Below are 27,403 nucleotides of genomic sequence, written 5' to 3'. Positions count from 1 at the left end.
TGCTTGTGAGGATGAAGCATTGTTAGTGCAGTAACGACCCAGCCGACATCCCCTCTCGCTTGTCTGAGTGTGTCTCATGTCTAGCGGTTGGTTATGTTGGCAACCATGGACTGTTTGTGTTTCCATTCATTAGCTTGTTGGTGCCCGTGTTGGTGAGGACTGAGCAACGTGTTATTGTGTTGCTTCTCGTGACAGTCTACAGATTGGTTATTTTAGTGAGTGAGTGTAGGTTAACGCATGCAAAAGTGGGATGCGTGGGATGAGTGTACAGTTTGCAATAAAGTAACTGTAGAGACCTTTAAACTAGCCTATTCGTGTATGTGCTTGTAGATACAGATGTGTAAGAGGATTGTATACACATTTACGGCTTTTTTCTGCAACGCGGATACAAAGACAACGCCTTTGTGTGTGTAAAAGGGGAAAAACTGTTTTCTGTCCTCTATATGACCTCGTCCTTCAAACATGCCTCTGCGTTGCTGTTAGTGTTTGGGTAAAGGCCTGCCGAAGTGAATGCATGGGGAAACGGTTACTTGGGTTCTACATGAACTCATTGACCTTTAATTAAGTTAAACACGTCTTTGTCTCCTCATGGGAGGACAAGACCCAGAGGAAAACTCGAATAAGCTATTTGCTGACCTCTATAAGATAACTTTGACCTCTGTGCTCCTCTGCACGTCAAGCTAAAACCATACAACAGAGAAACATATATGAAATCGGTTTACTCTTTGTAATAGGACCTCTACGACCTTCAAACAAGCTTATAATGTTCGTATTTGTCTGAAAGTAAAACCATTCAACAGATAAATGCAAATGAAAGCGCTTTATTGCCTTCAGTGCGACTCTGTGACCTCTAAGCGAGCATCTTTGTGTCCGCCCCATGCAACAAGTGTCCTTTCCTGGCAGCCGAGGCACACAGGGGACCCGAGGGGGAGTTCGGGAAGTGTGCCAAGTTTCCCCCTGCTGGTGCTGAGCAGTCGTACCGAATCCCTTTTTCCTCGGCGTCACCTCCTTCGGACCAATGTTTCCTTGCGCCACACTCAGGTCCTATGTCATGGCTGCAAGGTCGTTAGCGAGAGTTAGTGGACCCAATGTTCGTGAGGAACTTTAATGTTAACAGCGACGCAGGGCAGGGCCAATTTTTTGTGTAGCAGCGAGCGGCCAAATTTAAAGATATGATTTAAACCCCCAAACCCCCAAAATATGATCTACAATCTGATCATTTGATATATATATATATATAAATGGTTTGTGTGAGGTGATTTTTTTTTTTTTTTTTCAGGGGGGACCATTAAGAAACATGATCCCCGCTGCTACTGGGTTAATAATGGATCGTCGCGACAGCCATGGGGGGGTGCAGCGTAGCGGGCTTTTTTTTTATTATTGTTTCCTTTTTTTTTGTGCCCTTGAGCTGTCTCCCTTGTAAAAAAAAAGAGCCACTAACAGCCAACAACTAACAGCCAGCCATTAACAGCCAGCCATTAACAGTCAGCCACTAACAGCCAACCATTAACAGCCAACCATTAACAGCCAGCCATTAACAGCCAGTCATTAACAGCCAGCCATTAACAGCCAGCCATTAACAGTCAGCCACTAACAGCCAGCCACTAACAGCCAGCCATTAGCAACCAGTCATTAACAGCCAGCCATTAACACCCAGCCATTAACAGCCAGCCATTAACAGCCAGCCTTTAACAGTCAGCCACTAACAGCCAGCCATAAACAGTCAGCCACTAACAGCCAGCCATTAACAGCCAGCCATTAACAGCCAGCCATTAACAGCCAGCCATTAACAGCCAGCCATTAACAGTCAGCTATTAACAGCCAGTCATTAACAGCCAGCCATTAACAGCCAGCCACTAACAGCTAACCATTAATAGCCAGCAATTAACAGCCAGCCATTAACAGCCAGTCATTAACAGCCACCCATTGATAGCCAGCCATTAACAGCCAGCCATTAACAGCCAGTCATTAACAGCCAGCCACTAACAGTCAGTCACTAACAGCCAGCCATTAACAGCCAGTCATTCACAGCCAGCCATTAACAGCCAGCCATTAACAGTAAGCCACTAACAGTCAGCCATTAACAGTCAGCCACTAACAGCCAGCCATTAACAGTAAGCCACTAACAGTCAGCCATTAACAATCAGCCACTAACAGCCAGCCAATAACAGTAAGCCACTAACAGTCAGCCATTAACAGTCAGCCACTAACAGCCAGCCATTAACAGTAGGCCACTAACAGTCAGCCATTAACAGTCAGCCACTAACAGCCAGCCATTAACAGTCAGCCCCTAACAGCCAGTCATTAACAGCCAGCCATTAATAACCAGCCATTAATAACCAGCCATTGACAGCCAGCCATTAACAGCCAGCCATTAACATCCAGCCACTAACAGCCAGCCACTAACAGCCAGCCACTAACAGCTAACCATTAATAGCCAGCAATTAACAGCCAGCCATTAACAGCCAGCCATTAACAGCCAGCCATTAACAGCCAGTCATTAACAGCCAGCCATTAACAGCCAGCCACTAACAGCTAACCATTAATAGCCAGCAATTAACAGCCAGCCACTAACAGCCAGCCATTGACAGTCAGCCACTAACAGCCAGTCACTAACAGTCAGCCACTAACAGCCAGCCATTAACAGCCAGCCATTAACAGCCAGCCACTAACAGCCAGCCACTAACAGTCAGCCATTAACAGCCAGCCACTAACAGTCAGCCACTAACAGCCAGCCATTAACAGTCAGCCACTAACACCCAGCCATTAACAGCCAGCCACTAACAGCCAGCCATTAACAGACAGCCACTAACAGTCAGCCACTAACAGCCAGCCATTAACAGCCAGCCATTAACAGTCAGCCACTAACAGCCAGCCACTAACAGTCAGCCACTAACAGCCAGCCATTAACAGCCAGCCACGAACAGTTAGCCACTAACAGCCTGCCACTAACAGTCAGCCATTAATAGTCAGCCACTAACAGCCAGCCATTAACAGTCAGCCAATAACAACCAGCCATTAACAGCCAGCCATTAAAAGCCAGCCATTAATAGTCAGCCACTAACAGCCAGCCATTAACAGCCAGTCATTAACAGCCAGCCATTAACAGCCAGTTATTAACAGTCAACCACTAACAGCCAGCCATTGACAGCCAGCCATTAACAACCAGCCATTAACAGCCAGCCATTAACAGTCAGCCATTAACAGCCAGCCATTAACAGCCAGCTTTAATAACCAGCCAATGACATCCAACCATTAACAGTCAGCTACTAACAGCCAGCCATTAACAGCCAGCCATTAATAACCAGCCATTAATAACCAGCCATTGACGGCCAGCCATTAACAGCCAGCCATTAACAGCCAGCCATTAATAACCAGCCATTAATAACCAACCATTGACATCCAGCCATTAATAACCAGACATTGACAGCCAGCCATTAACAACCAGCCATTAATAACCAGCCATTGACAGCCAGCCACTAACAGTCAACCATTAACAGCCAGCCATTAACAGCTAGCCATTAGTAACCAGTCATTGACAGCCAGACACAAACAGTCAACCACTAACAGCCAGCCATTAACAGCCAGCCATTAACAGCCAACCATTAATAACCTGACAATGATAGCCAGCCATTAACAGTCAACCATTAACAGCCAGCCATTAACAGCCAGCCATTAACAGCCAGCCATTAATAACAAGCCATTAACAGCCAGCCATTAACAGCCAGCCATTAACAGCCAGCCATTACAGCCAGCCATTAACAGCCAGCCATTAACAGCCAGCCATTAACACAGCCAACCATTAACAGCCAGCCATTAATAACCAGCCATTAACAGCCAGCCATTAACAGCCAGCCATTAACAGCCAACTATTAACAGCCCGCCATTAACAGCCAGCCATTAATAACCAGCCATTGACAGCCAGCCACTAGCAGTCAACCATTAACAGCCAGCCATTAATGGCCAACCAATAACAGTCAGCCACTAACAGCCAACCACTAACAGCCAGCCATTAACAGCCAGCCATTAACAGCAAGACATTAACAGCCAGCCATTAACAGTCAGCCACTAACAGCTAGCCATTAACAGCAACCATTAACAGCCAGCCATTAACAGCCAGCCATTAACAGCCATGCCATTAACAGCCAGCCATTAATAGCCAGCCTTAATAACCAGCCATTGACAGCCAGCCATTTACAGCCAACCATTAACAGCAAGCCATTAACAGCCACACGCTATCAGCCAGCCAATAACAGCCAGTCATTACCAGCCACCCGCCATTAGCCAGCCGCCCGTTCGCCGCCTCATCAAAGCCTCGTAATCGCGCGTCATCTGCTAATGTTCCGCCCGCCGTCCGCTGGACCCCCGCAACGCACAGCAATTCATGTTTTTATACATATTTCCTCATCTGCCACTCCCCCCTCTCCTCTTCCCCCCAGCCTTTAGGCGACCGTGACTCGCTAATGCTCCCTACGGCCACTCCATTACGTCATACAAACACCTACTACGTTGACGGTAATGATACAGACGCCACGTTCTTGTCAGGCTCATTCCAGGCTTGCCACGATGCTTTCACTACAGATCCATTCTATACCTACCAGAGCAACACCAACACAACATACGCCATGTTCTCGACATACCTATATGCGAACGTCCAGTGACCTGTCTTCTAATTGTACCCCTTTCGTTTTCCTCCTCCTCCTCCTCCTCCTCCTCCTCCTCTTCCTCCTCCTCCTCTTCCTCTTCCTCTTCCTCTTTCTCCTCCTCCTCCTCCTCCTCCTCCTTCTCTTTCACCTCCTCTATTACTACCTCCACCTCCACCCTTCCTCTCACTCCCCCTCCGTCCAGACTCCCTCCCTTTCCCCCTCCTGCTCTTCCTCTTCCCCTTCCCCTTCCTTCTCTCCTTCCTCCCCCCCCTCCTCGACCTCCTCTGCCTTGCCCCCACCCACTTCTTGCTCTTCTCATTCTCCCCTGGCCCCTGCCCCTTCTTCCCCTCCCTCATCTTCCTCCTCCTCCTCCTCCTCCTCCTCCTCCTCCTCTTCCCCCCTTATCTCTTTCGCCACAGCCACCCACCCTGTTACCACCCCTTCCTCTCTCTCCCCGCCCCTTCCTCCTGTTCCAGCTTCTCTTCCCGCTCCTGGCGCCGTTCCCAGGAAGGTCTTAGTTGTTGGGGACAGTCAAATTAAACTCATTGACAGGTACTTCTGTTCAAAGGATAAGGACAAAAGACTTAAAGTTTGCTTTCCCGGGGCAGGTATACAACACATTTCTGACAGGATTGAGGATATTTTAGCGGGAGAAAGTACTCAGCCAATCGTCTTCTGCAGTTTCGGCGGCAATGATATCGATAAAGTGGGAAGCGAAGAGATATTTAGGCGCTTTAGGGAATCGTTCGCCAAAGTGAGAGACTTCAGGGGGTGCCGGCCGTTTGTGTTATTTTGCCAAGGAGGGGGTTAGGTGAAGGATGGCCTTCCAGGGCCTTAGCAGTAAACAGCAGGCTGGCGGCTCACTGTAAGCGTAATGGTTGGCTTTTCACTGACAATTGGAGCCTCTTTTACGAGAGGGGCACCCTGTATGCCAAGGATGGAGTGCACTTGTCACTCCAGGGGGTAGAGGTTCTCGCAGACTCCCTCGAGCGATCACCTAGCACCCTACAGGAATTTTTAGGGTAGGCAAGGGGGGAGGGCCTAACATCATTGGCTGTGAATCGCAGACTGAGACTACGAGGCGCAGGAGTAATCGAAAGGATGTAAGAAAGGATGGGCTAACGGCTTATTACACCAACAGTAGGAGTCTCAGGAACAAGATAGATCTACTGAGGGGGAAAGCTTGTGTCGAGAAATTCGACATTATAGCTATCACGGAAACATGGGTGGATACTGCAAACAAAACTTCATGTCAGAGTATGAAATAGATGGTTATCAGATGTTTCACAAAGATAGAAAGGGAAGAAGGGGAGGGGGGGTGGCACTTTATGTTAAAGACACACTTAAATGTTCTGCTAACAATTCTGTTCAAACAAATGGCAACTCAGAATCAGTTTGGGTGGACGTCCACAAAGGGAAAGACAAACTAATTCTAGGGGTTCTTTACAGGCCACCCAACCTTAGCAGGCAGGACACTGATATATTACTACAAGAGGTAGGCAGGGCGAACAGGAGCAAAAATGTCTGCATAATGGGGGATTTTAACTATAGGAATATAGACTGGGAAGGCGTGGTGGGTGATCTAGAATCTGAGGATTTTCAAAAAGTAATACAAGATAATTTTCTCAAGCAGAGAGTGACTTAGCCCACCAGAGGAAATAACATTTTAGACTTAGTCCTAACTAACAACGAGAATATGATCAGTGAGTTAGATGTTGGGGGAGAATTAGGTGGCAGTGATCACAAGGAAATTAGGTTTAAATTAGACTGGGCGGTGACCCATGAACTCAACTCTGTGTTGATGCCTGACTTTAGAAGAGCTGATTATGAGGGGCTCAGAAGACACCTTGAGGAGGTAAATTGGGGAACCTTAGGGCTAGATGAGGGCCAGATCTCAGGGCTAGAACCGGAAAGACAGGGGAATCATGTAGAAATGACCTACAATAATTTAGTGAGAGTAATTGCGGAGGGTCAGAGACAGCATATCCCTTACCAAGCACGTATGAAGGAAAATAACGGCCCTAAATGGATGACCCGCAGACTCAAGCATGAGATTGGCTTGAAGAGAGGAATTTATAGGAAAATAAAGAACGGAGAAACCCACCTCAGGGGTTAGGTATGTTGAGCTAGCCAGGTTGGTGAAGAAGAACACCCGCCTAGCAAAAATAAATGATGAGATTAGGATAGCCAACGAGGCCAAGAGCGATCCCAAGGGCTTCTTCAAATTGTACAGAACGAAAACAAGGGACAGAATTGGACCGTTGAAAACAAACATTGGTGAGCTCCTTGAGAATGGAGAAGATATTAGTCAAATGATGAATGACTATTTCCTTACAGTTTTCACGCAGGAAAATCTAACAACCATTCCGGAGAGAGTTCAGGTATATGAGGGCGAAGAGAATTACAAGTTGAGGGATGTGATCATCACTAGGCAGGTAGTCCAGGATGAGATTGGTAGGTTGAAGAAAAACAAATCGCCAGGCCTGGACGAAGTATTCCCACGGATTCTGAAAGAGTGCAAGGAGGTCCTCAGTGGCCCAATTACCGATATCTTTAAGATGTCGGTAAATTCTGGGTATGTGCCCAATCAATGGAAAGTAGCTAATGTGACGCCGATTTTCAAAAACGGATACAAGTCAGCCACCTCAAATTATCGCCCAATTAGCTTAACATCAGTTGTAGGAAAGATGTTGGAGTCAATTATAGCCGGGAGCATTCGGGACCATCTAGAGAAACATAGTTTAATTCATGATTCACAGCATGGGTTCACAAAGATCAGGTATTGCCTTACTAATCTGTTGTCCTTCTACACTAAAGTGATCGAGGCGGTTGACAGAGATGAAAACTATGACATATTATATTTAGATTTCAGTAAAGCGTTCGACAAAGTTCCTCATCACCGGCTATTACTAAAATTACAGGCTCACGGCGTAGATGGGAAAGTTTTGAACTGGATCAGGGCGTGGCTTAGTGGTAGGAAGCAGAGAGTGCAAATCAATGGTAAAAAATCTGAATGGGGCAGTGTTACGAGTGGAGTCCCACAAGGGTCGGTGCTGGGTCCTCTGCTTTTTATTATTTACATCAATGACTTGGACACAGGAATTAGTAGTGATGTCAGCAAGTTCGCAGATGATACCAAAATCGGTAGAGTAATCCAATCAGACAGGGAAGCTAGCGTTCTCCAGGATGAGCTTGACAGAGTATATGATTGGGGGGGGAAGTGGCAGATGGAATTCAATGTCGGGAAGTGTAGCATTTTGAGTGTAGGTAGGAATAACCCCTCACACAATTACTCCCTAAATGGCACTCCTCTAAGCAGGTCTGGGCGTGAGAGAGACTTAGGAGTCCTAGTGAGCGCTGACCTCCGTCCTAGGGCTCAATGCATTCAGGCTAAAAATCGGGCAAACAGAGTACTTGGTTTCATCTCAAGGAACGTAAGCAATAGGAGCGCTGAAGTCATCCTCAAACTTTACTTAGCACTAGTTAGACCTCATCTCGATTATGCAGTTCAGTTCTGGTCCCCCTACTATAGAATGGATATCAAGATGTTAGAATCTGTACAGAGGAGGATGACAAAGATGATTCAGGGGGTGAGAAACCTGCCTTATGAAGACAGGCTGAAGCATTCAAACTACACTCTCTAGAAAGGCGAAGGTTGCGAGGAGACTTGATCGAAGTCTATAAATGGATGAAGGGCTTTAATAAAGGGGATGTCAATAAGATTTTGATAGTAAATGAGCCAGGCAGGACGCATAGCAATGGCTTTAAGTTAGACAAATTCAGATTGAACAAAGACATAGGCAAGAATTGGTTCACCAATAGAGTGGTAAATTAATGGAAAAGGCTTGGGAGCCATGTTGTGGGTGTCAATACCATAGATACATTCAAGAAGAGGTTAGATGAAGCCATGGATGGTGAGGTAAGGTGGGGTTGAGTGTACAGGAGCTGCCTTGTATAGGCCAACCGGCCTCTTGCAGACTCCTTACGTTCTTATGTTCTTATGTTCTTCTTATCCTAACACGACGCCCAACACATGTCTGACGCAGTCTGTACCAGTCGCCCTTTTGCTGCACGTCCTCCTTCCAACGACTTAAACTCTTCCACGAGGGGATTATGAAGACACCTCTGGGACAGATTTTTGATTGCTTCGTTGTGGTATCTTGTGTTTTCTCTTTTGGCATTTTGTGTATTATTTTCGTGGCATCTGCCTCCTTTGGGTATCTTCAGGTTTCTCTTTTTTTGATCTCGTGTTTTCTTTCTGTCGTATCATTTTTCTTTGGTATCATCAGGTTTCTCATTTTTAGCATCTTGTTTTTTTTTTGCGGTACCTTCTGTTTTACTGTTTTTGGTTGTTTCTGGTTTTCTTTATTAGCATGTTGTGATTTCTTTGTGAGGGTGTTTTCCTTTTTTTTTATTGGCATTAACAGATTTTTTTTAAATTTTCTTTTTTATGGCTTTTGCAGTTTTTTTTTTTTGCATGTTATTTCTGGCATCTTCAGTTTTGTTTTGGGGGCGTCTAGTTTTTTTGTGGCATCTTCAGTTTTTTTTTGTATTTTCCTTTTTCTTTTTGGGTGACATTTTTCTATTTCTTCACTTCTATTTTTTTTCGAGATCTTGTTTTCCGATTTTGGCTTCATGTGACTTTCTTTCTTGGAGGGCGATGTCAGTTGTCCGCTTTTTGTCGTTATCTCTTTTCTTCTCTTTTTGGCATCTTTTGTTTTCTTGTTTAGAGGCGGGTGCAAAGTATAGCGGGAATATACTTATTTTATTCTTTTTTCTATTCTTGTTTATTTTTCTTGTTTCTTGCCTTGTCTTTGTTGTTACATATTTTTTCTCGTTTCTTTTCTTCCGTCTTTTTTTCTTTTGTTTCTAGTGTCTTATATTTTGCTGTTTATTTATTTCGTTTATTCTTGTTTCTGCGTGGGAGCTGAGTCTGGCGGACATACATTCAGTTTACATTTTTTTTCTCATTTCTTTTATTGTATTTTTCCTTTTTCTTATTTTTAGTGCCATGGTTCTCATTTCCTATCTTGTTTGTGTTATTCTTGTTTCGGTTAGGGAGCAGAGTCCGGGGCATACACTTGGCTTACGTCTTTTTTTCTCGTTTCTTTTCTTGTCTCTTTCTTTTAACATGTCTTTTGTCTTGCTTCTTATTTCTTTTCTTGGTTGTTCTTCTCTTGCTTCGGTGACGGGGGCAAAGTCTGGGGACATACACTTGCTTACATCTCCCCGGCAATCACTATAATCCGCAGCCAGGTAATGAGACCCAGCACGCACTGGCAGACCGTAAAGCCACATGCACATCGACAGGGAGGGGTCGAGGGGGAGCGGCGAGTGGGATTGAAGGGGAAAGGAATGTCAATCGCTTTTTTTTTTTGGTTGTTGTTTGAGTGTGTCCGTGTGTGCAACATCGTGAAATTGGCGCCACTCACACACACACACACACACACACACACACACACACACACACACACACACACACACACACACACACACACACACACACACACACACACACACACACACACACACACACACACACACACACACACACACACACACACACACACACACCAGGGGACTTTATAATCATGCCGGACTAATGATTTAATCTCCCTTCTTAACACGTGCTGTTGTTGCATGGGTCTCACACACACACACACACACACACACACACACGCACACACACGAACTGAGGTCATATTGTTATTCTCTCTCTCTCTCTCTCTCTCTCTCTCTCTCTCTCTCTCTCTCTCTCTCTCTCTCTCTCTCTCTCTCTCTCTCTCTCTCTCTCTCTCTCTCTCTCTCTCTCTCTCTCTCTCTCTCTCTCATATATTTTCATTCTCTGTCTGTCTGTCTTGTGTCTGTCTGTCTTGTGTCTGTCTGTCTGTCTGTCTGTGTCTGTCTGTCTGTCTGTTCGTCTGTCTGTCTGTCTGTCTGTCTGTCTGTCTTATGTCTGTCTGTCTATCTGTCTGTCTGTCTTGTGTCAGTCTTTCTGTCTGTCTGTGGTGTCAGTTTCTCTCTCTCTCTCTCTCTCTCTCTCTCTCTCTCTCTCTCTCTCTCTCTCTCTCTCTCTCTCTCTCTCTCTCTCTCTCTCTCTCTCTCTCTCTCTCTCTCTCTCTCTCTCCATATACTCCCCCCATCTCGCACTCTTTGCATCCTTCGCCTCAGCTCTTCACGTCACCCTTCCCTCAGGCACGTGTCGTCATCTCTCTTTGTTTTCCTCATCGCCTCATTTTGCCTTCGCTCACGGCCATCACTCACCATTCCTCTCGTCTTATCGTATTTAGGGAGCATCTTAATATCTCTTTTACTGCACTCAGACGCTTGCTATTTAAGTCTCTGTCTGTGTCTTATCTTTTGTCTGGCTCTTGTTATCTCTTGTGTCTGTGTCTGTTTGCCTGTCTGTGTGTCTCTCTGTATCTTCTTTTTAATACACACACACACACACACACACACACACACACACACACACACGAACCTTTTCACTAGGGCCAGACATGTCAATTTTCTACGTCGCATTTTATCCTCTCGCTTCCTTCCTCCCCTAAATCGTACCCCGTCTGGCCACGTGCGCTGCTAAACAGTGGCTCGATACGCACACACACACACACACACACACACATCACCTTTCTCCTGCCTCCCTCCCAGCTATTGTTTCCTCCCTCCCGTCACCCATCCTTCCCTCCCTCCTTCCCTTCCTCCTTCCTACTTATTGTCGCATACCTCCCATACGACTCCTGTTTCTATGTGTTGAGTGTCGCTGTCTTCCTCTCCACCTCTCCCTCCCTTTTTCCCTTCCTCCCTCTTTGTCTCCCTCCACCTCCCTCCTCTCCATTTCCCTGTCTCCTTTCCTCATTACTTAGACCTCTTCCTCCTTCACTTCCTCCCTGCCCTCCTCCGCCTCTTCCTTTCATTGTGTTCCCTCTTTCTTCCATCCCTGTCATTTTTTCTCTCTCTACCTTTTCTTCCCTCCTTTTCTTTCTCTAGATACCTCCCTTCTCTTTCACTTTTCCTCTCTTCCTCCATCTATCTTTTCTGCCCTCTCTTCCCTTCTTCCTCCCTCCTTAACCTACTCTTTTTCCCTCTCACTTCTTTTCTCTTTCTCTCTCTCTCTCTCTCTCTCTCTCTCTCTCTCTCTCTCTCTCTCTCTCTCTCTCTCTCTCTCTCTCTCTCTCTCTCTCTCTCTCTCTCTCCTTCCTTCCTTCTTCCATCACTCATGTTTTTCTTTTCTCTTATCTCCTCCTTTCTCTTTCTTCCTTCTTTACTTCTTTCTATCTATCCTTCTCTGTCTCTCTCTCTCTCTCTCTCTCTCTCTCTCTCTCTCTCTCTCTCTCTCTCTCTCTCTCTCTCTCTCTCTCTCTCTCTCTCTCTCTCTCTCTCTCTCTCTCTCTCTCTCTCTCTCTCTCTCTCTCTCTCTCTCTCTCTCTCTCTTCCAATATTGCCCTTCACATTTTCTCACTGCTTTTTTTCTCTCCTCCTGCCTCTCTACTTCTCATTTTTCCTTCTTTTGTCTTTTTATCTCTTTTCTTCATCTTCATCCTCCTCCTCCTCCTCTTTAAAATGCACCTTAATATCCCCCACATTACTTGGAAAAGCAATATCCTTTCTTTCCTCTTTCCTCTTACTCACTCTTTCTCCTCCCTCTCCTCCTCCTTCTTTAAACCGTTCTCACGACGTGAAAAATATTACCTTCATCTCCCTTACCTTCCTCCCCATTTCCCTATCGCATTCCTTTACCTCATTTTTATCTGGCATTTACTTCTTCTCCGTCTTTTTGTCTTAACGTTACTCTGAAAAATAACCTTCATTCTTCTTTCATCTGCTTCTTCGTCTTTGTTTTTCCTTCCATCTATTCCTTTCTCATTCTCTGTTTCCTTCCTCTCCTCTCCTTCTCCTCCTTCTCTTTTTCCTCGTCCTCGTCTTCGTCCTCGTTCTCTCCCTCTCTTTCCTCCTCCTCCTCCTCCTCACCTTCCTGCTCCTCCTCCTTCTTCCCTTCGATTATCTGGAGAAACATTTTTCAGTTTATCTCCATCGGTTTCCTCCTTCCTACTCTCTCTTCCATACCTTCCTAGTTTTCTATTTATTAGCCATTTCCCATCCGTGCCCTCTCTCCCTTTCTCCTCCCTCTTTCCCATCTCTCCAATTCCTTATCTCCTCCTTCTTTTCTCCTTCTCTCCTTCCTCTCCAAAATATTAATTTCTTCTTTTATTTGTTTTCTCCTTCCTCCCTCTCCTACTTCTTATCCTTTTTTTGTTTCCCTCCTCCTCTTCCTCCTCCTCCTCCTCCTCCTCCTCTCTCCTCTTAATTCTACTGCAAATCTTTGAAAAATAACATTAAAATCTTCGCCCATCTGTTTTCTCCTTCCTCCGTTTCCTATCTTTCCTCTTTCTTATCTATTTATCTTCCACCTCCTCCTTCTCCTCTTCTCCTCCTCCTTCTTTCCCTCCGCTTCCTTCTTTTCTTTTTGTATTACTTGGAAAACTAACAATGAATCTTCCTCAGCCTGCGTCCTCCTTCCTCCATTCTTTACCTCTACAATTCCTTACCTCCTTCTTGTCTCCCTCCTCCTCCTTCTCTTCCTCCTCTTCCTTCTTGCATTACTTAGAAAAATAATACTGAACCTTCCTCCGCCTGCTTCCTAATGTCTTCCTTTCCTTACCTACACAATTCCTTATTTCTTTGTCTCCTTCCTCTTCCTCTTCCTTTCCCCCCTCCTCCTTCTTCTCTCCCTCCTCTTCCTTTATTTCTTCTTGGATTACTTGGAAAAATAACATTGAACCTTCCTCCGCCGGCTTCCGTCTTTCTCCCTTTTTTACTTCCCAATTCTTATCTCCCTGTCTTCCTCCTCCTCCTTTTCCATTCCCTCTCCTCCTCCTTCTTCTCTCCCTCCTCCTCCATTATTTCTTCTTGGATTACTTGGAAAAATAGCATTGAATCTTCCTTCGTGTGCATCCTCCTTCCTCCCTTCCTTACCTCCCCAATACCCCACCTCCTTCCTCTCCTCTTCCTCCTCCTTAACTACCTCCTCCCCTGCTCTTCCTTCGTCTCTTCCATAACCTGGTTCTTGTCACTGCCACAAACACGCGGCGCTTCGGGTTATGTAAGGGAGAGACTGAAGCTATACTTTTATCCTCGTATTACTGTTCTACTCTTTATGCTTCCGGGGACGGGGTTGAAGGGGTTGCTCGTGTATTCCTTGGTCTTTCATCTTAATCTAGTACGAGAGAGGGTTAAGTAGGGGACTGGGGAACTGATGGCCCTAAACTCTTTATCGAGGGGGGGGAGGATGTTTTCGAATGGTAAGAAGTAGTGAGAGAACGAGGGATGAGGGCGGGGAGGGTTGGAAGGGGAAAAGATGTCCTGGATAATCTTTTTATATGGGGAAAGGCTACTCTTGAGGGGTTTCAAGAGGAAGGGGAGAAAGGAAATTGGCCAGGACGTGAAGGGGGAGTCGTGGTGAGTTTCAAGTCTTAATTAAAGGTGGAGGTTATTGAAGAGTTGGATGGAAGGGACGATGGAGCAATATTCTGAAGGGAAGAAGGGGTCTCGGGTAACCTAGTCCTAATGTCTTCATAGGGGAAAATTGGTGTCGGGAATAGAGGGAATGGGAAGTAACAAGGCAAGGAAGGCAAGGTAAGGGAAGGGAAGGATGGATGGGCTGGGAAGAGAAGGCAAGGGAAGGGAGCGGAAGGGAAGCGGAAGGAAGGAAAGGTAAGAAAAGGAAAGGGACAGGAAGGGAAGGGAGGGAAAAGGACGGGAAGGGGAAAGGATGGAAAAGGAAAGGGAAGGAATGGGAAGGAAAGGAAAAGAAAGGGAGGAACAGTCTGAGAAGGGAAGGAAAGGGAAGGGAAGGAAAGGGAAGGAATGGGAAGGAAAGGAAAGGAAAGGGAAGGGAATGGAAGGAAAGCTGAATAAAGGGAAGGGAATAAATAGGAAGGGAAGGGAAGGGAGAGGAAGGAAAAGAAAGCTGAATAAAGGGAAGGGAAAGGAAGGGAAGGGAAGGGAAGGAAAGGAAGGGAAAGGAAGGAAAAGGAAGGAAAGCTGAATGAAGGGAAGGGAAGAGAAAGGAAGGGAACTAAAAGGAAAGGAAGGGAAGTAAAGGAAAAGGAAGGGAAGTGAGTCTCGGTGAACATACCCCCATATATCTAAAGGGGAAAGAGCGCTGTTGGCGGGTTGAAGAGGTAACGGAAGGAAATTATAGGTTGAGGATGGGAAAGTCTTGGTCAATCTATTAAGAGGGAGTGGAGAGACTGGTTAGAGTTTTTATTTATTTATTTTTTTATATATTTTTTTTTACGTTTTGTATATATTGTAGGCATCTTTCTTTGGTGGGGTGCTGATGGATGGTCGGCGCTTCTTCTTCAGGTGAGACTGATGGTAGGCCAGCCCCGATCTGGCGCAGGCGAGTGTTTATAGTGGCGCCATCTTGCATTATTGAGAGAAAGGAAGAAAGAGAAAGATTGGGAAGAAGAAAGGGGAGTGTTGTTGAGTTTATTGACTTAATTAAGGCGATAAGACTGTTAGGGGTATTTTTAGATAGAAGAAAGGAATGATACCGGTGGGGCGAAGGTGAGTCTTGGTAAAATTTAACGTCATAATTATAGGAAAAAGCCGTTTCGTCCTAATTATAGGGAAAAGCCGTTTTGAGGATTTAAGAAGGGAGAATGATAAAGATAGGAAAGTGAAGGGGAGGCCTAGATAAACTTGATGTCTGAAGGTGAAAGTGAAGGTTTGAAAGGGTTAAAGAAAGTTAGAAGAGTGAAGGGGGAGTCTGGAGGAGCCTAATGTATGGAAAGGGAAGGGAAGGGAGGGGAAGGGGTAAAGGATGGGTAAGAATGGGAAAGGTAGGAAAGTGAAGGGGCGGTCTGGGTGAAGCTAATGTCTGAAGAGGGAAAGGAAGGAAATTGAGGGGGAGTGAAGGGGAAAAATGGGAAAGGTTAGGCAGTGAAGGGATAGTCTAGGTCAGGGGTGCTCAACCCTCTGTTTGAGGGGCGCATGCGGCTCTCAAGGAAGTTTGATGCGGCCCTCGGAAAGTAACCAAAAAATAACCTACTCATCACTATCATAATGCGTACTATTTGTTCACATTTAATTTTAATGATATACAGCAAAATATAGATTATATTATGATTGATATTACTGAATATCTTATTCTATGTTAACTTTTTGATGTTATTGTATCATAATGATAAAAAGGCTATTGCACATCTAGCGGCCTGAATGCTGCCTGGCCTCACTGATTTGCTGACGTGACTCGCGCTGCCACTCCTTGGGTTTTTTTTTACTAGATCTTGGCTTTTCGGCTGGGACTCTGGCGCCTTGTCTTTTTTCCCTAGAAAACAGGCTAATCTAGGCTTTTTTTTAAAATTCTCTCCTGCTTGGCTATTTACTTCGCTCATGTCCCTGCCCTCTCATCCCCCACTCATCCTCTCGATCAGTCCTGCAGGTCTCTGGCTCCCTAACCCTCTCCTACCCAACCACTACCCTCCGGGCCTTCTCCACCGTTGCCCATCCACTCCTACCCCTCTTCCCTTACCCATCGTCTTCCACGCCACCCAATAGAGCTCCCCACCCTCCCGGCACATCGTAGCCGCTCCAGGTTTCCCCTCTCCCTGCCCAACAGCGAAATGTTGTCGCTCGTATATGGGTCTTCACTTTATTGTAGCTTATATTTGCCCATTTCCCCATGACCTGCAATTTATGTGAGAAGTGTCTTAATTACGACTCTATCTGGAAGGTTACAATATATACACAACATAATAAGTGTTATCAGTGTGTAGAATATATTAATTACTATGCGTATTCACATTGCAGGAAATATGAGGCCCTCATCACACATTGCCCATTCAATGTGGCCCTGCCAACCAAAAAGGTTGAGCACCACTGCTCCAGATAAACCTTATGTCTGAAGGAGGAAGGGACGTTGTTTAGGAGGTTATGAAAGGGGAAAAACGGGAAAGATTGAAAAGTGAAGGGGGAGTGTGGAGGAACCTAATGTCTGGGAAGGGAAGGAAAGGGAAAGGGTAAAGGAAGGGTAAGAATAGGGAAAGGTTAGAAAGTAAAAGTGAAAGTGAAGTCTGGATGAAGCCAATGTCTGAAGGGGGATGAGAAGATTGTTAAAGGAGACTCGAGGAAGGGGAAAAATGGGAAAGGTCAGAAACTGAAGGGGGAGTCTGGATGAACTTAATGTCTAAAGGGAGAAGGCGGTGGCTGAATGGTTAATGTTCCGGCGTCGCGTCCAGGAGGACGCGGGTTCGCGTCCCGCCGGCTGCCACAAGCTGGAATTTTTTAGTCTACGCCGAGTGTCCTAAGACAACCTTCATGCTGTCCTGAACACCACTTGTCAATCGGAACTCTAGATTCTCTCTAAAAAGAGAGGGTCAAAGATTAGCTCCGGGTTGGGGGGTGGGGGGGGCACCGCAAGCCAAGCAAGACGGCGCCACTGTAAACACTTGCATGCACCGTAATGGGCTGGGGCCGACCGTCAGATCCCGCCAAGAAAATCTATCGGCGCCATAGGCCGAAACGTAAAATTAGATGAGGGGTTAAAGGAAGGATAAGAATGGGAAAGGTAGGAAAGTAAAGAGGGAGTCTAAATGAAACTAATGTCTGAAGAAAGAAAAGAAGGTGATTGAGGGGATTAAAGAAAGGAGAAGAAAGGGAAGGGTTACAAAATGAAGAGGTAGTCTGGATGAAGCTCCCGTAATGAGCACCACTGAGTGCCGGGGAATCGAAACCGTGGAAGTGAGGGCACTCAGTGGTTTTCATTACGGGACTATTTCACTGTGTTATTGCAGTTTCCTTACTGGATGAAGGGGGAAGGGAAGGTTGTCCAAGGAGATTAGAGGAATGGAGTCAGGGAGAAGGGAGAGTTGTTTTGATGGTTTAAGATGAGGGGAAAAATGAGACGAGTAAGAAAGGGTTGGAGGAGCTCGAGTGAACCTCTCTTGCCCCTCGACGTGAATAATGGATGCTCTTTCTGCTGGCTTCCCTTTCCGTGTGGGTACTTTTTCCGGTCATTATCTCGCCGTTGTGATCTCTCTCTCTCTCTCTCTCTCTCTCTCTCTCTCTCTCTCTCTCTCTCTCTCTCTCTCTCTCTCTCTCTCTCTCTCTCTCTCTCTCTCTCTCTCTCTCTCTCTCTCTCTCTCTCTCTCTCTCTCTCTCTCTCTCTCTCTCTCTCTCTCTCTCTCTCTCTCTCTCTCTCTCTCTCTCTCTCTCTCTTTCTTTCTTCCTGCTATGCATCCTCTGCACGAACTTCCAACTCCCTTTTATCTTCTCTCTCTCTCTCTCTCTCTCTCTCTCTCTCTCTCTCTCTCTCTCTCTCTCTCTCTCTCTCTCTCTCTCTCTCTCTCTCTCTCTCTCTCTCTCTCTCTCTCTCTCTCTCTCTCTCTCTCTCTCTCTCTCTCTCTCTCTCTCTCTCTCTCTCTCTCTCTCTCTCTCTCTCTCTCTCACACACACACACACACACACACACACACACACACACACACACACTTACCCTGACAGTTCCCGTTGCTCTTGTATGAGTGGGGCGTGGGGGGCGGGACGAGGGACTCCAGCCGGTGGTGCCCCCCCCGCCGCCCCTGGCCACAGCAGCAGCAGCAGAGGCAGCAGAAGTCCCCCGCTTGGTCGCACAGGCCCCGGCAGCAGCTGATGGAGTAGCGGCCGTAGATGATGGGGTTGACTACTGAGTTGCTGACGGCGATGATGAAGAGGATGTCCTGTACGTGTTTGTTCATGTTGTAGAAGGTTTTGGGGTCGATGAAGTTCCTGGAGGAGGGGAAGAGAAAGGAGAGAAGGTGTGGGTTAGGTTGGTTCTGTGCTGCGGGAATGGCGGCGGAGAAGAGGCGATGATGAAAGGGGTGGCCTGGACGTGTTTGTTAATGTTGTAGAAGGTTTTGAGGTCGATGAAGTTCCTAGACGAGGGGAAGAGGAAGGAGAGAAGGTGTGGGTTAGGTTGAGCTGTGTTGCGGGGATAGCGGCGATGTAAGTCACTGGTAGGTTGACCTGCGCGTGTTTGTTCATGTTGCCGAAGGTTTAGGCGTCGATTACGTTCCTGGTGAAGCGGAAGAAGATGGGAAAACTGAAGGGCTTCTTGTTGCTTTCCCGGTGAAGCGGAAGACAAAGGGAAAACAACAGGGCTTTTTGTTACAATGGTTTGGGGTGGGGATGAAAACGAAGAAAGAAGAGGAATATGAATAAGAAATATAAGAATAAAAATAACAACTACAAGAACAACGTCAATGCCAAGAGTAAAAACACGCGTTGTTTTTTGGTACAAGGCCCGTAATTTTTTTTTGGGGGGGGTCTGAAGGCATCATAAGGGTGGCGAGCGAAGCGAGGATGCGCAGGCGAGGAAAAACTTTTGAAAAATAAGCACTTTTAGGGGCATTTTGAGGCCAATATAGAGAACATTGAGGAGCTATAGCCCCCCTAGCCCCCCAGAAATTACGGCTCTGGGTAGGTATGAAAAACGAAGAAAGATGGGGAATACGAATAAGAATAAGAATAATTAAAATGACAACCACAAGAACATCAATGACTAGAGCAAGAATACAGTGGTTTGTGGTAGGGATGAAAATCGAAGAAAAGGTATAATAAGAATAAGAATATGAATAAGCAAATTAATAACTACAACAACATCAACGACCAGAGTAATATCACACGTTGGATTGTGTTAGGGTTGGAAGACAAAGAAAGAAGAGGAATAAGTATAAGAAGAATAAGAATAAAATATCAACTACAATAACAACATCAATGACCAGTGTAAAGGAACACATTGGTTTTGGCAGGGATGGATAAGGGAAGAAGAGAAATAATAATAATACAAGGAATAAGAAAAAAATAACTATATACAATAACACCAACGACCAGAATAAGAGAACACGTTGGTTTGTGGTAGGGATGAAAAAGGATAATAATAATAATAATAATAAAACTAGCATCAGTAATATCAGCGGGTAGAGGAAAAGCACACATCCAAAGCAACCAATCTTCGCCCACCCCACCTGCATCCGCGACCTCCTCCGCCTAGAGAGATCTGTCATGATCAGCGTCCGTGCCGTCAGAGCCAGGCAGGCGTTCTGGCTTTGGATATGTGATCGAAAATTTAACGCGAGCAAAATTCGAGGAAATTATAGCGAGTTCAACAAATTGGACGAGCAAAAAAAATGTTTACAGACTATTTTGTTTTGTTATAATTATTCCATTATACGAAGAGTTTTGTGTGATTGATATATGTGTATGTGGTATGCGGAGGTATGGTGGTGATATGATGGTGCGCTTATTTTTTTTAGCATCATGTAGAAGTCTCACAATATCGGCTACGAGTACAGGATGTTAATGTATGCGGACCTTCCAAATTTCATTAGTCTTGTTCGATCGGTTTAGCTAGAGCAGTGATAATGAACAAACAACAACAACAACAACAACACCCAAACAAACTTGCAACGCCGGAAACAGTATTGCTTCAGCGGTCGCGGGCAGGGACGAGGAAAGCTTTAGAAGGGTGAGGGACAGTGGTGGTGGTGGTGGTGGTGGTTGGGACGGTGAGGTGTGGTGGTGATGAGAAAGAGTTATTGCGGTGATGACAGTGGGTGGTGGTGGACTGTGTGTGTGGGGGGGGAAGGGGGGCAGTGGTGGTAGTAGAGAGGATCAGTCGAAAAAAAAAAAAAAGAGATGGGAAAGGATTTTGGTGTCGGTGTCATTGTTGGTGAAGAGGGTGGAAGGTTTTCATAGCAATGGTGATGGTGATGATGAAATGTGGAGATGGTGAGAGGAAGGGAGCACTGTGATGAAGGGGACTGGTAGTGGTGATGGTGGTGGTGACGAAGGGAGGGAGGGAGGGAGATTTTCAAGGCAGTAATAGTGATGGTGATAATGTTGGAGGTGGTGATAGAGGTGGGTACTGTGGTGAGGGAGGCAATGGTGGTGGTGATGGTGGTGGTGAGGGTGGGAGTGAGGGGTATTTTCAAGGCTGTAATAGTGATGGTGATAATGTAATGTTGGAGGTGGAGATAGAAATGGGTACTGTGGTGAGGGAGGCTATGGTGGTGGTGGTGGTGGTGGTAGTAGTGACAAGTGGTGGTAATGGTGATGATGGATTGTGGTGGTGGGGATGGTGTTGAGGGTCGGCTAGATGGATGATAGTTTGTGGGTGTTTGATGGTGTGGTGTGACTGGTGATGAAGAGAGGGAGAGGGAGAAGAGAGAAAGAAAAAGTGGAAATTGATTTGAGAGATGAGAATTAAGAGAAAGAGGTGATGAGAGAGAGAGAGAGAGAGAGAGAGAGAGAGAGAGAGAGAGAGAGAGAGAGAGAGAGAGAGAGAGAGAGAGAGAGAGAGAGAGAGAGAGAGAGAGAGAGAGAGAGAGAGAGAGAGAGAGAGAGAGAGAGAGAGAGAGAGAGAGAGAGAGAGAGAGAGAGAGAGAGAGAGAGAGAGAGAGAAATGGCTACACAGACAGAGATAGAGAGACAGAATTCTAGATATAGTTCTGCCGACACACACACACACACACACACACACACACACACACACACACACACACACACATTACGGCAAAATGGAGGAAATATATTTGTATAAAGAGAACTGTGGGATGAAGGAAAGTGGAGGAGAGGGGAGGGCGGGAGAGGAAAGGAGGAATAAACAAAGGAGAGGAGGAATAGATGGAGGAACGAATACGAAGGAAAGGGAGAGGGAGAGAGTGAGGGAGGAAGGAAGGGTGGAGTGAACGAATAAATTAATGAGGAGAGGGAGGAGAGAACCGGAGGGGGGGATGAAGAAGGGAAGGAGGGAAAAATAAGTAAAGGAGGAAAAAAGAAGGAATAAATTGAGAAAAGGAGAAGAGGAAGGGAGGAAAAGAGGGAAGTAGTGAAAGGGAAGGAGGGAGAGGGACGAGTTAACAGAAAGGAAGTAAAGGAGGGAGAGAGGGGTAGAGGGAGGAAGGAACGAATGCATAAAAGGAAGATATGAAGCACTGAGACACAAAGGAACAGACAAGTGGCATATGTTGAGCTTTCTTGCGTTGGTGATTCAGTTTGTTCGCCAGGCATTTCAATAAGCAGTAAAATAAATGATGCACTATGAGCGTACGCACGGGATCGTTCAATTAAATTCTGTCGCAAATAAATAGCGGTCAATACATTTCTTAAAGGAGCTCATCGTTCTCGCATTACCTGAAGGAAGGTTGTTCCAATTGTGGATTAAAAGGTTGAAAAAAAAAAATCCTATCGATATTTGTAAAGGGTTATCTTTCTAGAAGTGAGGTAAAGTTGGGGGCTTAAACTTAAGATACGATTTGCCTCAGTGTTCACCTCCGTCACATTAGCCCTTGAGCCTCTAGCGGGAAATATCCCATTAACCCGTGACACGGGGTCGGCGTGACATCCGGGTTACCAAGTATACCTTCCTCATGTCTCCCAAGGTACCCATTTGTCGACAAGCCCAAAAGGGAGGATGACCAGCTGGGAGGGGTGTGTGCCGACTGCTCGGGCTGGGACTCGAAACCAGACCCGTGTATTCGTAGACAGGGACGCTAACCACCTTGCTACGTTGGCGCTTCTTTATAAGTGAAAGACAATATTTTTAGTTCTCAGATCAGCTTGGAGTTCAAATATTTTCGAGCGATCGACCATGGTGAACCTATTAAGGTGCTTATATACGTTTGACAAATCCCGTCTCGGTCATCACTTTTCCACCCCGAAATGGTTGTCGCTTGACTCATTCAGGTATCATTTTCGTGGCGCGCCGCTGTGCTCTCTCCAGTAATTTTCTGACTTTTTTTGTAGTTGGGGAACCAGAACTAAATAGCGTATTCCAGCTGAGGTCTTCCCATATAATCATACAAGAGTAAAGGGACACTTAGGGGTGTAACCCAAGATTTGATTCCTTATGTACGACCTGCAGTGGCCTCCCACACACGTATTTTCAATGGTCACTGGTTGTATGACTTTATACTCGTCATGGTTAAAAGCCATACGACGTCTCAGAAAATTCTGTAACTTGGTCAAACTGATGGTGCTCTGGTCAAGGTCTGCTTAGAGGATCTTGCCATCCGTGGCCGTGGTGAAGGTCTTTCCACTCGCTTTGGTGACAAACTTTGCTTGATGTGTTGCGCATCTCGTTGCGGAAACCAGTGGTACCAATAATAAGCAACTGTTCTACACGCAGGGTGTATCACATTTCCTGCGTATATCCTCCATGTAGGGTAGTTACCCTTCTGTTGGCAACACTGTTTTCAGAAACGAGCTGAGCAACACATCGTGCCCCAGTGTGGATGAGGCGCAAGTAGATGCATATAATGAAAGAAAGAATAGAGTAATCACTGGTCCTTGCTTCATCCCGCTAGCGTCAGGGAGCCAGTCCGAATCTTATCCATTGAGCAATGTCCGTTGTTTGTTGAACCAATCTCTTTATCCTCGCTGTCAGATTGAAACCTATTCCAGCTGATTGTAACTTATTGGAAGCCGTTCGTATGGTATCTTGTCGAAAACTTTTTGAAAGTTTGGTGGCTTATATCCCCTAGGATAATGTTATTCCAATTTTCATAAATATCGAGGAAGAAATGTAGTAAGTTGGTTGAGCAAGAGTGCTTGTTCTTGAGTCCGTGCTCGGCGTCGGATATTATATGTTATCCTATAGGAGATTATCAATTTTTTCTAATAAACTTTTAGAAGATTTTGTCCGCCAATGACGCCAAACATACTGGCCTGTAGTTTAATATCACGCTCTTATCTTTGTTTTTTTTAATCTATGTTTAGTTATTCAATTTCCAGTCTTCAGTGACCTTGCTCAGTTGTACTACCCATTAAAGTTGCTGGTAGGCAGCTAAGTATTTGCTGGGTGAGTTATTTTTACAACCTCGGTGATATGATGGATCACGTTGACTTATTTGTGTCGAGTTTATCCAGACACTTCTGCTTAGTTTAGTTGTATATATTTTGCTAACGTCCGAGGGTGTGCTTCCCCTTGGTGGAGCAGGGCTCTCGGGGACAGACTCAGTGATCTCCACCGTGAGCAGAAACAAAATTTATGCTCAGGATTTCAGCCACTTCTTTCTTTTTTTTATTTATTCTATTTTTTTTTTCACGTGTACGCCTTTAGCGCCGGGAGGCTTTCTCGAGGGGCCTTGATGGTAGTTGGCCCCAGCCCGTCATGGCGCAGGCAAGTGTTTATAGTGGCTCCATCTTCTCTTTACTTTTTACTAGGGACTCCAGCCATTTGCTTACTATCCTGTGTTAGCGCTCTGCTTTAATTTGTCGTAGAACCTCTATTACTCTTTACCTTTATAATTTATATGTATGTGAAACACTTCCTTGGGTTAGTGCTGACTCCGTGCTCCATGCGCCTCATTGTCACGCTTACTCTTTGCGGGTGAGGGTTCTATAAGGTCTGGGGCTGTGGTGGTGCTGTGCAAGTGCTTCAACCATGTAGTCTGCATCAAGTTATAATGTCTTTATTTAATTTTATTGTGTTGTTGACTTGTTAGGTCGTCTACAGTGGATTCAAAGGACCATTTACTACCTTAAATTTCATGGCAACTATTCTTCTTCCTATTTCTAGAAGTTTATCCATAAAGATGCTCCACGCGTTGTCTGTGAGTAACATTAAGTTGATTTCAAGTTGCTGGAGGTAGCGGTTCACATGCCTGATTCAGAACGCTTTTATAATAGTCTGAGATCATGGAGATTGTCGTCAATGAATTGTGATTGGTTTATATTGAAGCAAATTAAGTGGTAATTTGCAGCCACTTAATTATTCGTCCGTCTCACAGCTACGAATCAGGTCAGGGTCAGTCACCAATACCAGATCTAGTATATCGTTCTCTGGCGTCGGTTGGGTAACGCTTTAAGTGAGGTCCGTGTCCTCCACTATTTCGACGAGTCTGTTACCCTCCAAGTCTTAATTCATTGAACCCAAGTCGATGTTGGGATAGCAAAGGGGAAGGGAAGTAAAGAAATGAGGATGGGAGGGAGGAATGAAGAGAAACAGAGAGAAAAAGGGAATAAGTAAATGAGAATAAGGGAAATCAGGAGAAAGGGAAGCATTACCAGAAAGAGGTGAAAGAAGGAAGGATAGATAAAAGAAGGGAGGAGAGGAAAGCGGATGAAAGGGAGGTAAGGAGTAAAGAAGGGAGGGAGAGAAAAACAAATGGGAAAAAATGGAGGAAAGAGGGAAGAGATAGAGGGAGAGAAGATGTAAGGAAGCGGGAGAAAAGAGGGTGAAGGGAGGAACAGATAGGATGAAAGGAGGGGAGGAGGAGGGAAAGTGGGAGAAAATGAAGGAGGAACAAACGGAGGGAAGGGGAGAAAGAAAAGTCAGAGGGATTGAAGAGATTACAAGAGGAAAGAAGAGAGGCAGGAGGGAAGAAGAAGAGGACGAGGAAATGTATGAATGAAAGTAGGAAGGGATGAAGGAGGACGGGAGGGATGCTGGAAGGAGAGAAAGATGTACCTTAATTGAAGAGATTTATCTTTCCTTATTTGCAGACCTGACTGATATGAGAGAGAGAGAGAGAGAGAGAGAGAGAGAGAGAGAGAGAGAGAGAGAGAGAGAGAGAGAGAGAGAGAGAGAGAGAGAGAGAGAGAGAGAGAGAGAGAGAGAGAGAGAGAGAGAGTTAGCAGTAATAGTAGTAGCAGTAGTAGTAGCAGCAGTAGTAGTAGTAGTAGTAGTAGTAGTAGTAATAGTAGTAGTAGTAGTAGTAGTAGTAGGACATAAGAACATAAGAACGCAGGAGTCTACAAGAGGCCGGTAGGCCTGTACGAGGCAGCTCCTTTGACCCTAAGCTCCCGTGTATCTAACCCCACCTAATATCGCTGTCCATGAATTTATCTAGTCTATTTTTGAATGTGACAATTGTATTGGCACTCACCACGTGACTGCTAAGCCTATTCCACTCATCCACCACCCTGTTTGCAAACCAATTTTTGCCTGTGTCCCTGTTGAATCTGAATTTATCCAGTTTAAATCCATTACTTCGTGTCCTACCCGGTTTTCTTACCAACAAAACCTTATGAAAGTCTCCCTTATTAAAGCCCTTCTTCCATTTATAAACCTCGATCATGTCTCCACGCACCCTTCGCATTTCTAGAGAATGCAAATTTAACTGTTTGAGTCTTTCCTCGTATGGCAAGTTTCTCAACCCCTGAATCATCTTAGTCATCCTCTTCTGCACCGATTCTAACATTTTGTACAGTGTTTGTACAGTTTGTACAGTGGTTGTAGTAGTAGTAGTAGTAGTAGTAGTAGTAGTAGTAGTAGTAGTAGTTTAGCAATAGTAGTCGTACCATAAATAATGGGAGAAACATCAGCAGCAATTGTATTATTAGCAATAGTAGTGATACTGAAAATTATGATAAGAAATATTTAAAAATAATAACAATATTAATGTACAGAATCAAGTAATAATGGAAAGGGAATATAATAATTACAATACTCACATTATTAATAATGATAATAATAGTAGTCATAGCTAAGCCATCAGCAATATTGTCACAGCATCTCCGACAATAGACATCCCGAGAATAGACTTGAATGCTCATCACTGCGGCCAAGACTACGCGGAAGGCGGGGCTGGGGGCCCTGAAGGGGTCGAGAGGCAACGGCGCGTGTATTGTGGATGGTGGTGATGACTTTGGAGTTGTGTTTGATGGTGATTATTCTTATGATCTATTTACTGCTGCTGAATGGACTGTGATGGTGTTGGTACTAATGGTGGTGATGGAGATGATATGGTAATGGTGTTGATGGTGTAGGTGGTGGTGGTGGTGATGGTGGTGGTGGTGACAGTGGTGGTGATACATAGGAATACATAGAAATACATAGGAAGATCAGACACCAGAAGACCTATCGGTCTATGGTGAGGGTGTCTGTTTACTACCGCTACTACTAGTAATCTACGTGTGGTAGGACAGGATAGAATAGATGAAGGCTCCTCCCCACCCACCTCTCCCTCCGGGATGGTGGTGATGGTGACAGTGGTGGTGATGGCGGTGGTGGTGATAGTGGTGGTGATGGTGGTGGTGGTGACAGTGGTGGTGATGGTGGTAGTGGTGACAGTGGTGGTGATGGTGGTGGTGGTGACAGTGGTGGTGATGGTGGTAGTGGTGACAGTGGTGGTGATGGTGGTGGTGGTGACAGTGGTGATGAAGCAATGAAATAGACTGGAATGAAATTTGGGTTCGCAGGAAATTCGTTACAAAGGTTAATGGTTATTTTTCGGAGAGAGAGAGAGAGAGAGAGAGAGAGAGAGATTAAAAAAAGGAACACGCCACAAAACACATTAACTTGGAAAACAAACAACGTCCCGCGGAATACTGAACGCAAAAGAAAAAAAAAATATCTACGGAGCATGGAAGGAAAACAAAGGCAACTAAATAAACGAACCAACTAACAAACATACAAACACGTCGGACAAACAAACAAACAAACAAAGAAAGAAACAAGAAATTCATCACAAAAAATAGTCGGGTGAACGAATTATTTAACAAATGTAAAAAAAAAAGAATGAAAGCAAGAAAATGAAGAAAACAGCCAACTCACGAAGAGGAAAAAAAGAGTAAAAGATATGAAGTTTAGAAAATCCGGCGAGACATTTCTCTTCCACTTCTTCACCACCACCACCACCACCACGATCTTTATCACCACCACCTCTACTACCACCACATTTATCACCACCACTACCACCACCACCACCACTATCTTCACCACCAAAAAAGGAGAGACGACAAAACGACCAGCACTCCTTCATCACCAC

At 45.3% G+C, this 27,403-nt stretch overlaps 1 protein-coding gene across 2 annotated transcripts in view; it reads right to left on the bottom strand.

Moving 5' to 3' along the window:
• The window catches only part of LOC127003218 (adipokinetic hormone/corazonin-related peptide receptor variant I-like), a 129,718-nt gene that overhangs the window by 39,454 nt on the left and 62,861 nt on the right, over nt 1-27,403 (bottom strand). For both annotated transcript variants that reach the window (XM_050869596.1, XM_050869597.1), the window contains exon 4: nt 18,148-18,419. In XM_050869596.1, coding sequence (XP_050725553.1) covers nt 18,148-18,419 — 272 coding nt within the window. The remainder of the gene's footprint in view (nt 1-18,147; nt 18,420-27,403) is intronic.

The sequence above is a fragment of the Eriocheir sinensis genome, chromosome 25 (assembly GCF_024679095.1).
Source record: "Eriocheir sinensis breed Jianghai 21 chromosome 25, ASM2467909v1, whole genome shotgun sequence".
Lineage (NCBI taxonomy): Eukaryota > Metazoa > Arthropoda > Malacostraca > Decapoda > Varunidae > Eriocheir > Eriocheir sinensis.
Note: the sequence above shows the minus strand (reverse complement) of the source record. Positions and strands in the feature narration are given on the sequence as shown.